General features: G+C 40.0%; 1 protein-coding gene across 3 annotated transcripts in view; it reads right to left on the bottom strand.

The window, feature by feature from the left end:
- USP13 (ubiquitin specific peptidase 13) overlaps positions 1–13,169 on the bottom strand; it is a 1,684,661-nt gene that overhangs the window by 276,664 nt on the left and 1,394,828 nt on the right. For all 3 annotated transcript variants that reach the window (XM_044070383.1, XM_044070384.1, XM_044070385.1), the window contains exon 13: positions 3,504–3,678. In XM_044070383.1, the coding sequence (XP_043926318.1) occupies positions 3,504–3,678 (175 nt within the window). The remainder of the gene's footprint in view (positions 1–3,503; positions 3,679–13,169) is intronic.

Here is a 13,169-nt window from a genome sequence, read left to right as displayed (position 1 = left end):
ATAACTATCCCAGCAGAGTGTAGCCTCCCTAACATCTCAGATGCCCAGGTGAGAGCCGACCTCTCTAAAGCTAAAAACACAGCATCAATGGGACCGGATGGTGTCCCGGGCTGTGTGCTACATGAACTCCAAGAGGAACTAAACCCACACATAAGGCTGCTGTTTAATCTTAGCCTTACAACAGGATACGTACCCAAAGAGTGGCGTACGGCAACAGTGGTCCCACTTCACAAAGGCGGTGCTTCTACGGACCCTGGAAATTACCGCCCCATAAGCTTGACGAGCCTGTTCTGCAAAGCTATGGAGAGGATCATTATGGAACTCATAAACAAAGACATTGGGAACCTACAGACATTGGATCCTACCCAATTTGGCTTTGTCAAGGGAAGATCCTGCCTTTTGAACTTGGTCGACTTTTTTTTGAAACAGTCACTAAGGCCATTGATGAGGGTAAGGCAGTTCACACAGCCTACCTTGACCTTGCAAAAGCCTTTGACACAATACCCCACTCGGGCATCATAGACAAACTCACCAGCTTAAATGTTAACCCATATGTCACAAGATGGGTTGCAAACTGGCTCAAGGACAGAGTTGCTGGAGCTATGTCAGACACTAAGCCAGTCACAAGCGGTGTCCCACAGGGCTCAGTCCTGGGACCCCTCTTGTTCGGCATTTATTTTTCTGAGGTACAGGCAAACATAGGAGGATTGTGGCTGACAAAGTTCGCAGATGACTGCAAACTGGGCGCCATAACTGATACTCCAGCGGACACAAACATCCTTCAGAGAGGCCTCATAGAAACGGATAATTGGTGCCAGAGCCACGGCCTTAAGCTGAACGCCAAAAAATGTATAGTCATACCCTTTGGGAAAAACAAGGTACCGACAAATTACCACATAGGCGGTAATCCATTAAGTACGGAAGAGGTAATCAGGGACCTAGGGACCCAGGTTGACAGTAACCTCTCATTTGACACTCACATTGCCAAAGTGGTTAGGAAGACCTTCTATATTACCCACCTTATCATGAAGGGTTTCACATCTAGATCAAGAGAGGTCATTGTGCCCCTGTACTCTTCTCTTATCAGGCCAATGATTGAGTACAATGCCCCATTTGGGATGTATCTCACCCGACACCTGCAGCAGTTGGAAAGACCCCAAAAGTTCCTCACCAAGAGGATAAAGGGTCTTAAACATATGTCATATGCTGCCCGACTGAAAACACTCCAGCTCTATTCAGTCACATACCGCCTACTCAGAGGTGATCTGTGCCTGACGTACAAGGCCATGTCCAATCCTGAATTAATGGACATGCTCCACCTCAGAAAATCCAAATCCATCAGAGCCACGAGAACAAGTGACTTAAACCTCAACGCAGAAATAAATAGAATGTGCTGGAGGGACAGATTCATAACCCAGAGGCTCCCTACACTCTGGAACAGAATCCCAGTCCATGTTAGGCAGAGCCCCTCACTGACTTTATTCAAGAGAAATCTCGACGAGTGGATGGGAGATCGTAGGTTTACCCCGGGGGTCATCTCTGTGTCACTACTAGACAGAGGCATAGTAAACTAAACCCTAAAAGGGCGTAGTATTCTCATCCTAAGGGGTGGTGTAAGCCACATACACTCTGGCTAGGCTTATAAATGCCCTAGGGCAGATAGCCTAGTACGAACCTATGAACCTATGAACCTAAAAGGATGACGGCAGCAATCCTTTCAAAATTAACTTATTTTTCCTATCCGCAATAGCTCACAGATTAAAGGCCTTACAGATGGAAAAGTCTTCCTGAAGATGGTCTGGGCCCGTACAATATATGCACAATGCATGTGCATTAGAAATGGACAACTTGTGCCCACATTTCTGGCACTTCTAAAAGCCAGAAGGATCTTTCTCAGGCATTTTTACACTAAACAGAAAGAAATATAAGGAAGCTTTTTTTTCCCCTTAATTAGTAGAAACAGAAAAAAGGGAAAAGGGATTACCAGAGATGGTAAGAAGATCTACACTAAGAAGTATAAGAGGAAAAAGGGGAATTTACCAACAATGGTAATAAAGGTACACTAGAACAATGTAAAAAGGCAGGATTTAGTAAAAGAAGTGTTGTATTAACTGGAAAAGTCAAAATAAACTTATCTGTTTACAAAAACTGCTCGAGAGCTTAAGCCAACCGCGTCTAAACATAGAAGCAGCAACCGAGATCTGAGGTATGTTAAGGGTTGGTGCATTACAGGTAATGGAGGAGCTTGAGAGTTTTTTGGTGGCCATGAGCTATAACAACAGCCAAGATTCAGACCCACCTGTTGAGGAATGAATGAAAATTGACAACATCAGATCTGATTTTCCACACTGTCTAGCAAGGGCATCCCTATAGCTGTAGAGGACATGGCCATCCCCTGGTTTTTGTTAACTGAAAAGGTCACACCAAGAGGACTGGGGAAAAAAATCATTGGCCTGAGGAACCACCAGCAACTGAGACATAAAATCAGCTGGCCTAACATCCAAAAACTTCTTTACAACTTTCTTCTTTTGCGAGCAGGAGAAGATACTACAGTGAACACAGGCCATTGCTTCATACATAAGTCAAGGAAAAGACACTGAAAGTGAGAAGTGAAGCCTCAACAAGTCAGTAAAGTAGAAAGCAAGTGGTTCTGATGTAAATAAACCAATAACAGTCCATCGCAAGCACAGGATCCTATTCCAAACACACAAAACTTTCAAAAGTAAGAAAGACTTTAGTGAAAAATAATGATAGTCCCAAAACGTTCCATCTCCTAGCTAAATCATACCTTTTGCAGCAAATACACCAGTTTTCCTCATAAAATAATAGACAATGGAAGGTTTTCCACAACAGGGATTTATCTGCCCAGCCCTTCACAGATCACTATCTGATAGCTTCACTTGATCCACCAAAGCAGCACTCTCCTCAGCAGCAAAGTTCTGAAGCTTTTCACACTCCAATTGTCTTTTAATTGAGCTCTGCTCAAGCTCCTGACAGTTGCAGCATGTTGAAGGTTCCCTTAGTTTTGGGATGCTAACCTGATATAGTGGAGTAGGGCACATATAGCTTAAGCTACTGCAAACAGTGGTCTATGTTTGAATATCTGAATACTCCTACATGACTAAAACACAGTTAATGACAGTCTTAAGACTATTCCACCTTGTATAATTCATAAAGAATTACTACTCCATGATGCATAATTCATCTTGACTGATTACCAAAGTATAGTTTCTATGGGTGTATCATTATGACAGAAGTATCTAAAAAAGAGGTCAGCCATCTTCCATAATAACTCAAAAAGACTTTTTACATAAACTGGAGCAATAAATACAACATAAAAAACTCAAATTGCACATAACAGTGAACACAGTATTAATGACATTAATATACCCAGATAGCATCAAAATAGAAGGCTTAACATTGCTTCCCCCAAAGCCATCAAGAACAAGATGACAGAGGCAGCCAGTTCCTATGGAACCCTTCAATTAGAAATTTCAACTTACTTGATCCCTGCTGATTTCGCCTGCAAAGCACTACTCCAGAAGTCATTCACATTTTCAGGATCTGTAAAAGCCTGCAAGCAAGCACTGAAAGGAATCCTGGCACGCACTGGTTCTGGAGGTGGCTTTCTACCTACTTCTGCTTCCCTTCTCTTCATCTCAAAGGCCATCAGTTCATCTGCGAATAGTGGTTACATACAACACAACATTAGAAATGATTATGTTTCAAGACCCCCCCCCCCAAAAAAAGCTTCATCAACCGTTTTCATTATTGTATCATGTGTGCTACTATATACTGCTGCATTTCTGTCAAACGTGCTATGAATGACATTTACCAGTGGATAAGCAACTTCCCGACCCCCATTTTTTTAGTAACTTGTTTCAATAAAATAAATACTACACAAGTAGAAAAGTGTCAGTAAACATTAATATAAATAACAGGTACACTACCTATCCATTCACAGTGCCCTTGAGTAAAAAAAAGACTGGAAACTTTGCAGCAAAGGTATATTTTAATTTATTTATTTTGCCACTCAAGTATACATTTTAGGAAACAACCTACAACTTCTATTTATGTTATTTAGAAACTGCTGAAACAGAAAATGAAATATATGCTTTGGAAATGAACTGGTTACTATCATGGCAGTGACATTCACTTAAGTGAAGTACAGCTCTAAAATGTAATATGACTAAAGAAACTAGACCCCCCCCCCCACACACACACACACACACACACACACACACACATACAACGTGAGCTCCTGCTGATTTTCAAACAGAAATGGTCAGGCTTTCCAGTCAGATAATTTTTCAGTTCTGTGAAATCCATAATATTTACGTGCAGCTAGCAAAGCCTATTAAAATGAAAAATAGCTTTTAGTTGCAAATAAAAAGCAGCTCCCCTTACATCTGTGCTTCCAATGGGAGGAAGGGAGGTTAAATCATACTAAAGAGACACGACTATGACAGGCAATTAAATGTAAGACATTGTATTATGAAGCCTTGCCTGTATAATTCAAGACTGCTGCCCAATCTGATGATGTGGACAGAATAGTTAGTTAGATAAGCACCTCGCAGTACCATACTCTGAATATTAAAGGATTACATATATCCATGTGTAGGAGTCATAGCCATCCCCTTTAGCAACCCCATGATGAACAGCCACCACCATATAAGCAAAAGTACAATTATTTAAGTTGTACTTACCCATATCAGTAGATGTTCCAATTCCTCATTGCTTAAGTAGCTTTTAGGCTACATGAGGTATGTCTGCTCAAGATACAACAACTGGCCAGATTCCAAAAGCTCTGGCTCCCCCCACACTTCCATTGTGACTGCTGATTCATCAGTCCTAAGGAAGGAAAAGCAGGTGTCAAGAGTGGAAAATCTTTATGATTTTCTTGCCCATAAGTTAAATAGTAGTATACTCCTCCTGAGGTAAACAAACAAAGTTGAAATAACCACCCAAATGTTTCCCACCATAAGTAGGGGGATGGGGGGGATGGCTACAGCAGTAGAGAGGAATTTCAGCATCTACTGTTAAGGGTTAAGTGCAACTTACACAACTGTACTATGTTCATTATTCCTTTAGGCTACATGGGTTGATCACCAAAGCCTATACAATATGGGAGGAGGAAGGCTATAGATCCAGGAGCCCCTGGAGATTGGTCCAAGCAAAGCCTGTCATGGAGCTAGAGGAAAAATCCAGTTTGTAATACTATGTAAGGGTATGCATAGAGGACCATGTAGCTGCCTCTAGAATGCTTCTAGAATCCACCCCATTCCAATATGCCACTGAAGAAGACAAGGTCCTCGTAGAGCGTGTCTTGATACAACCTGGAAATGGTTTACCGTGGTGGCTCAAACAAAGGTTAGTAGCCAAGTACATCCATCTGAAAATAGTCTGTTTTGACATGGGTTGTCCCATTTTAGTCCCGTCATATGAAATTAACAGCTGATCAGCATTCTTAAAAGGATTTGGTTCTGTTAAGATAGTACCCAAGCTACTTATGCATGTCCAAAGTATGTAGAATCCTTTCTCTTGGATTCTGAGGGTCAGAACAGAACATTGATAGATTGATTTCTTAACTCAAAGCAAACTCTGAAACAACCTTGGGCATGATGAGAGATTCGATCTTAATGACACCCTACCCCTATGAAGACCAGATAGGTTCACTCTGAGACCTTGAAACTCAGATACTCCTCTTGGAAATGCCAGAGCAATAAAAAGAATGGTTTCCATATAATGAACTTTACTTCTGCTTGAGGTGCAGGTTCAAATGGAGATGTGGTTAACTTTTCCAGCCAAAAGTTAAGATAACGGAAAAGAGCAACTTATTTGCATAGTTGTCACAGGTATAATACTCTTTTCAGAAAATGGCTCCATAGACAAGTTGAAATGGCCACAAGATGTACCTTGACAGAAGAGTATGAAAGGCCAGAGGCTAGTAGCTCATACAAATATTTAAGCACTGGTGATCCTGGGTAAGGATCCTGGATATTGGCTAGGAACTAACTAGAAAAATCTCTTCCACTTGACAATATAAGATTTTCTAATAGTAGGTTTTCTTGCCTCCTTTAGTACCTACTGCATGTTCTCTCAAAAGAGTTGTCTAAAATGCATTAGAAATGAATCAGCCAAGCAGTTAGTTGAAGATTTTATTTTTAGAGTGCGGTGTATCAAACTCCTCCTGTATAGTGTGAGTGGTCCAGTTTGTGGTACTTGCCTCCAGCCAATTTCATAAGAAGGGAGAACCAGTGTTGCTTGGGCCAAAAGAGGGTCACCACAATTAATTTTTGGACAGTCCTTCTGAATCTTCAGAATTACCTTGGATATCAGTGGAAAGGTTGGAATTGCATAAAGGAACATTCCCATCCAAGGGAATGAAAAAGCATCTGTTTTCCAGTCCTGTTTGCAAGGAGTCCTAAAGGAGAATCTGTTGAATTGTCTGTTTAGAAAGGAGGCAAGTAGATTTACTTGAGGTGCTCCCCACAAATGAATCAGTTCATGGAAGATCATTTCATTCAATTCTCATTCATGAAGTTCTACACTGTACTGGTCCTGCTCAGCTTGTCTGACACTATGTTTTGTTCTGACAGAATGTAAGATGCTCAGACAGTTAAAGAGTGCTGAACAGCTAACTCACAAACTATCATAGCCAGCCTCCCTAGTGGGTATAACCTTGTGCCCACTTGCTTGTAGATGTAACATATCACTGTGGTATTGTCTGTAATCACTTGGAAAGGTCCTAGGGAGCATAGACGTAGAGATTATAAAGCCAATAACCTTTTTATATTTATATGCTTATGTCTGAAAAATCCCACAGGCCTTGCACCTATTACCCCCATAGAAACTGTCCCCAAGCAGTTCTGTTTATATATATATATATATATATATATATATATATATATATAAAGCCTAAGATTGCTATTTGATATTCCACATGATGCAAGTGTTGGAGTCATGTGCCGTTTAGATAGCACTGATTTTTTCTCCTGTAACCTGGAGAGAAGAAACATCAGCATCATACATACCACGAACTTCATAATCCTTAGAAAGTCTCTGTTTGAAGTCTGAGACAGAGTTAAAACATTCAGGAAGGTACCACGATAAAAATCCTTCATTTTGCTGCAGTGTCTATAAAACATCTTAAAAAGACAATTCAGTGTGACAGGGTTAAGCAGGATTTCTGAATGTTTATCTGGAAACCCAGATTGGTTAAAAGAGATGAAACCCCTGTTAAGGACTCTTAACATCTGGGAAGTCTAAATAGTAAACCTTTTTAAGTAGTAGTAAACCTTTTTAAGAAAGTGGGCATTCAAAAGAGTTTACTGCGACCACAAACACACACACACACACACACACACACACACACTGTGCTTTGTTTCGGGTTTATATTACATACACGAAAAATCAAAATCACGAATGCTCAGAAGAGCGAAAACGCAGGTAATTGAAATCACTATTTTGGGGGGCAGTCCCCCACCCCCAAAAATATATTCCAACTCCAAAATCGCACTACAGTGAGGAAAGCACAAATTATCAGATCTTCACTGTACCGTGATCTCACAATATCGATTTCAATTACCTGCATTTCCGCTTATATGAGCGTTCAAAATTTAGATTTTTCATCGAATTGATAGGAACCCTTTGTTTCATCAAGATGCAGATGGTTGAAAATTTTCTTTCCTTCTACAGATGAGTGACCATCTGCATCTCATTTAGTTTTAGCAGGGTAATGGAATCCATACACTGCTAGTAATTTATATGTTGTGTGAGATTGTACACAGTGGGAAGAAGGAATTTCCCTTTTTTTCCACTGTGTGGGTGCAGGGGGGGCTTGTATCCCCACACAAACACACTTTTTGCATTTCTAATGTGTTATATGTACTATGTATATGTTTGTAAAACCTTTTTTTAAAGTATTTTCAATTTGCAGGGTTTACAATCTGATTTTAAAGTAAATGTATTTGCTATATTAAACAACTGAAATGACTATTCAAAATGTATATGTGTGTGTGTGTGTGTGTGTGTGCGTATGTATGTATAAATATATATATATATATATATATATATAATGTGTGTGTATATATATATATATATATATATATATATATATATATATATATATATATATGAGTTCCATTCAGAATGTTGAAATTCTGAAATCACGAATCTCATATGGTCGAGACCATGCAATCTAAGTTTCAGAATTTTAAAATTCTGAACGGAGATCTGCATACAGCGTGGAACAGGAGATTTCCCATTCCTTGCTGTAGTGCGATCTCGGAGTTTAAGTCGTTTTCGGAATTTCGATATTCCGAAACATCAATCATATTGTTTAGATCATATGAGATTCAATGTTTCGGAATTTCAAGATTCCAAAGTGAATCTATATGTATATATGTGTGCGTGTGTGTGTGTATACACACACGTATATATATATATATATATATATATATATATATATATATATATATGGGGTCTTTGTGTTTATGCTCACACACGTGGGTTCTAGATAATTGTCACTGTCAGGTTTTATTTTATTCATCTTCTACTTTGGTCCGCAAACAGTTTAATAACAGAGGGAAAATAATTTAGGGAGTTTCTAAGTTGTTTCAGGCCCCCTTAATAATCTCCCAGATCCTCTTTCACATCTAAGAAACAAAATAAGCAATCCCCACTTTCTCAGTCCAAGCAAAGAGAAAAAATGAGATAGCAGAAAGAGATTAACATGAAACAAGTATATTTTGCTAATAAGGTACAGTGTACAACTTCAGAATGACTATGCCAGCATTCTCTCCCACGGCATCCCCTACTGCCCCTAATTTTCATCAAAAACTGTCCCAACTGCTGACTCTGTACATTTCCCTTTAGGAATAGATTGTGACAGATTCATAGGTGTTGAAGGTGGTTCAAGAAGGATGAAGTTGGCACTGGATTCCAAAACCTACATTCAGGGGAATTCCTTCCAACCCCTTAAACAAACAGATTTTTTTCCTCAGGTTCTTCAACACTTGCTCACCCTAGAATTCATACAGCCAGTACAATTAAATCAAAGGGGCAAATGCATCTTTTCTAGAATGTTCCTTGTACCAAAGTAAGTAAGATTCTTCTTGGAGATGAATTCTAGGTCTTTACTCCTATATCTGTATGTTGACGTTCCAAAATTCAAGATGTTGTCTTCAGACTCTGTTGCCTCTCATTCCCTTGGGAAGCTTTTGGTAACATTGGACCTAAAAGATGCATACTATCACATTTTCATGGCCAAAGGTTTCAAGAAATTTCTCAAGAGTTTCTGTGACTGGGTCACGCAGTCAGTTCTCTGCATTATCTTGTAGGTTATCTACTGCTCAAGGGGTGTTTACAAAGTGTGTAACTCCACTTATAACTCATTGCAGATTGAATGACACTCATTTTTCCTTATAGGTTCATAGATTAGTACTAGGCTAACTGCCCTTGTGGGCCATTTTCAGCCTAGCCAATAGCCTCCATGTGAGAATCAAACCCTGCACCTTATGTCTATAAGGTAAAAACCTGAACCATTATGCCAACCAACCACCCCTCCCTGGGATGGTGGCCTAATAGTTAATGTGTTTGCCTTACAAACACAAGGTGCAGGGTTTGAGTCTCACAAGGGATAATTGGCTAGGCTTAAAATGACTCGCAAGAGCAGTTAGCCTAGTACTAACCTATGCGTATGTGTGTACTGTTTGCTTTTATCGGAAGCACTCTTTATCAAGAGCTGGGTTTTATGGAAGAAGGAACATCAAATGTTCATTTTCTACATGGGGATGTGCTTCTATTCAAGTGGGAGCTTCTTTGAATGTTAAAAGTTTTGGATATACTGAACATTTCATTATTAGAGGTGGGATTGTGTGTCTAAGTGTTTGCTGTTTAGGGCTAGAGTATGGGCAAGGAAAGGGAATAGATTTAGTGCTTTATATGTGTGCTGGTGTATACAAAATGTGTTTTAGTGTCTTGTTTTGTGAAATTGTTAGGGAAAAGGTTTTAGTAATGCAATGTATTGGGTTGAGGTCAGAGGCAGATGCAGGACAAGGTTAACAGACATTAGTAAAGCTAGGTAGGAGCAGTTCATTGCCTCCCCCTTGCACTACTCATGTGCTAACCTTAACCCTTCTCCTGCCCCTAGCCCCTAACCCTAACCATTACTGTGACATCCACTCTCTGGGCCAGTAATCAAAGAGCCTGAAATTTTACCACTGACACTGTAGTGGGACGTTCAATTGGAACAAAAATGGATACACCCAGTATTTCCAGATGCAGGTCTCTGCATCAAGCACAATTTCCTTTAAGAGCACACAGGCAACAAACACAGCCTGGGGTCTGGGTTTCTCTCTCTGTTTCTCCCCAGATCCCCATTAAGGCTCCCCACTGGCACAGCTGTAGAATTAAGTCCTCAGCAGAGTTTCCAATCCATGTCCTCCACCACTCTCTCTGTGAAACCAGTGCTTCGTGTCCCTGCTCTAAGTAGAACACACAAACACACACACTTTCAGATTTGATTTTCACACACATACACACACATACACCTTGCAAAGGCTGGCACAGATTAACCAGCTAGGCCCCCTTCTGCCCAGACTATAAGGTAGTTACCCTGCTATCAGACAACCAAAAGTCAGCTACTCCAAGGCTCCTACAAGGGTACCAAATTATACTGAGTGAAATTAACATAATGCAAACGGTAATGTTGACCAGTCAGGCTGATACAAGTATTCTCAAAGCTTAAAATATTCTCTAAAGGACCAACCACAATGAAAAGTTTAAATATATTTAATAAGAAATAATAAAAGAACATAAAAATACTAAATATCTATTTATAATAAACACCAGAGCTTCAACCGCAGGAAATATTAAATAACACAAATAAATAGATCCGCACAGTGACAGAAAAACAGTACTTAACTAATCTCATTATATTTTCCTGACTAATCTAAAGAGTAACTATTCCCTGGTCACTTACTAGGCAAGGCAAGATGAAATAGGTGAGTGATCCTTTGATGTCAGGTTCCAAAAACAGACTGCCATGAGACTTCAGTCTCTCCTAATAATAAAATATAATTTTTTCCCAGACTACAGAATGACATCACATACATCTGGTTATCTGACTTCTAGTTCCTATGCAAACCCACCCCCCCTTGACTAGAAGCTGTCAAGATTTTGAATATAGGTGTCAATAATACACAGACAGCCTTGCTAAGATCTGCTGCAGCTCCTGGAAGTCATAAAACCATAAACACTTCCATTCTTCCTACAGGAGCTAATAAACCATAATTCTTAACAGACATTGCATCTCTGGCTTCATTCAAAACTGTGAAATAACATCTTTATGGCCTAGGCCCAGTAATTTAATTTCTTACTGTTTTTAGAGTTTGGCATTAACCGCTTCTCTTCCAGTATCCTACATTTAAACAGTTACAATCTTCTTCTTCTGTTGGCTTTTCCCAGTTAGGGGATCGCCACAGCGGATCATCCGTCTGCTCATGATTAGCAGTGGAGTTTTTCTGTGTCGAGTTGCCAGCCCGGTGCCCAACCTTCCACAGAAGGCACACATATGCACGCACTCGCACCTAGGGCCAATTCAGAGTGTCCAATCCACTTACAGCACATCTTTGGGATGTGGGAGGAAACTGGAGCACACAGAAGAAACCCATGCGACCACAGGGAGGACATGCAGACTCCGCACAGAAGGCACGCCAGCTGAGAATCTAACCGGAAAGCCTCTTGCTGTGAGGTGGCATCGTTAATAGCTGCACCACCGTGGCCAGCCCACATTTAAACAGTTACAATAATCCATGTATATTTCTTTTCTGTCCAGTACGGGACACTTTTGATACATTTTTAACACAAGCAACTTTACAAATATATTTTTCAACCCAAGCATCTGTACGAATCAGTTTGATATACAAATGACATACAATCCTTTAAAAAATTTCAGCTAGTGTGCCAGCATGTGTTATACATCCATTGCCCTACTTCTCCTGGCACAGCTGGCAATACCTCACATTGTTCACATCGTCACAATTACAATAAGAAAAAAACTTTCTCTCAGAGCACCACCATTCAGATAAAATGCATCTGAAGACACTGTTTAGTACATTAAAAAAAACTTATTGTAAAAAGAAACTGTATTACTTTTGTGATCACTGTAATTTTGGCCATTTTTCATTCATAGGTACTGTCACCCATGCAGAAACTGATATAATGTGCATCGATGCTTCTGTACATTGACAGCTCACATCCTATTCATTCATTATTCGCTTTTTTAGGCAATGCTAGCCTGATAAGCTTGCCAACATAACAAAACAAGCAAAGGAAATATGAAGGTAAACAAGAACCTCCACACCCTACAAACCCTTCTCACCCTGAAGGACAATGACATCTGCTTAGTATCTGAGACTGTACAGGAGGGGGAAAAAGCTGGAGGTGTCTCAATTTTTATCCATGATGCAACAGTAACTGTTCATGTCCAAATAACCATTAGAAAGGTCCTGTACCATACAATAGCTAGCTATAGATCTCCCTCTATGATGCAAGAAATCCACACCACCTATTTACAGGAACTTGAATCACTTTGTATTAAACCCAATACTGTTTTCCTAGCTGATCTAAATTATCCAGCTATAGCCTGGGAAACCTGCACACACCTAGTGCACAATCACAGACATTACTGGACTTTGTCAATACAAATGCCTTGGAACAATCAGTCAGATTACTCACTATGAGGAATAACATCTTGGATCTCATCCTTACTAACATGTGGGTATCTTGCACCACTCCTTGTGAATCTTCTTCACTTGTTTGGTCTGACCACAAACCTGCCTCCTTTGAAATTGAACTGAAAGCAGAGATCCCTTCCTCCAAAGGTGCTTTTAGAAATCTCTCCATGACAAACTACCCACTCTTAAGTGACAGACTGGCAAGCTTCAAGTGCCCAACAAACTCAGTTAACTCCACTCAGTACATGGAAATGCGCACCACCACACTATACCAGCATATAAACAGCTGCATATATGCAACTGTACCTTGAAGGAAACAGCACAGGGTAAATCCCAGAAACAAACCCACATGGTGGAACCATGTCATTAACAAGCTTTACAATAAAAGGAAGAGAATTTTGACCAAAATTAAATACAGTAATTCCCAGA

This window comes from Protopterus annectens, chromosome 4.part1, assembly GCF_019279795.1.
Source record: "Protopterus annectens isolate FY-2018-M chromosome 4.part1, PAN1.0, whole genome shotgun sequence".
Taxonomy (NCBI): domain Eukaryota; kingdom Metazoa; phylum Chordata; order Ceratodontiformes; family Protopteridae; genus Protopterus; species Protopterus annectens.
Note: the sequence above shows the minus strand (reverse complement) of the source record. Positions and strands in the feature narration are given on the sequence as shown.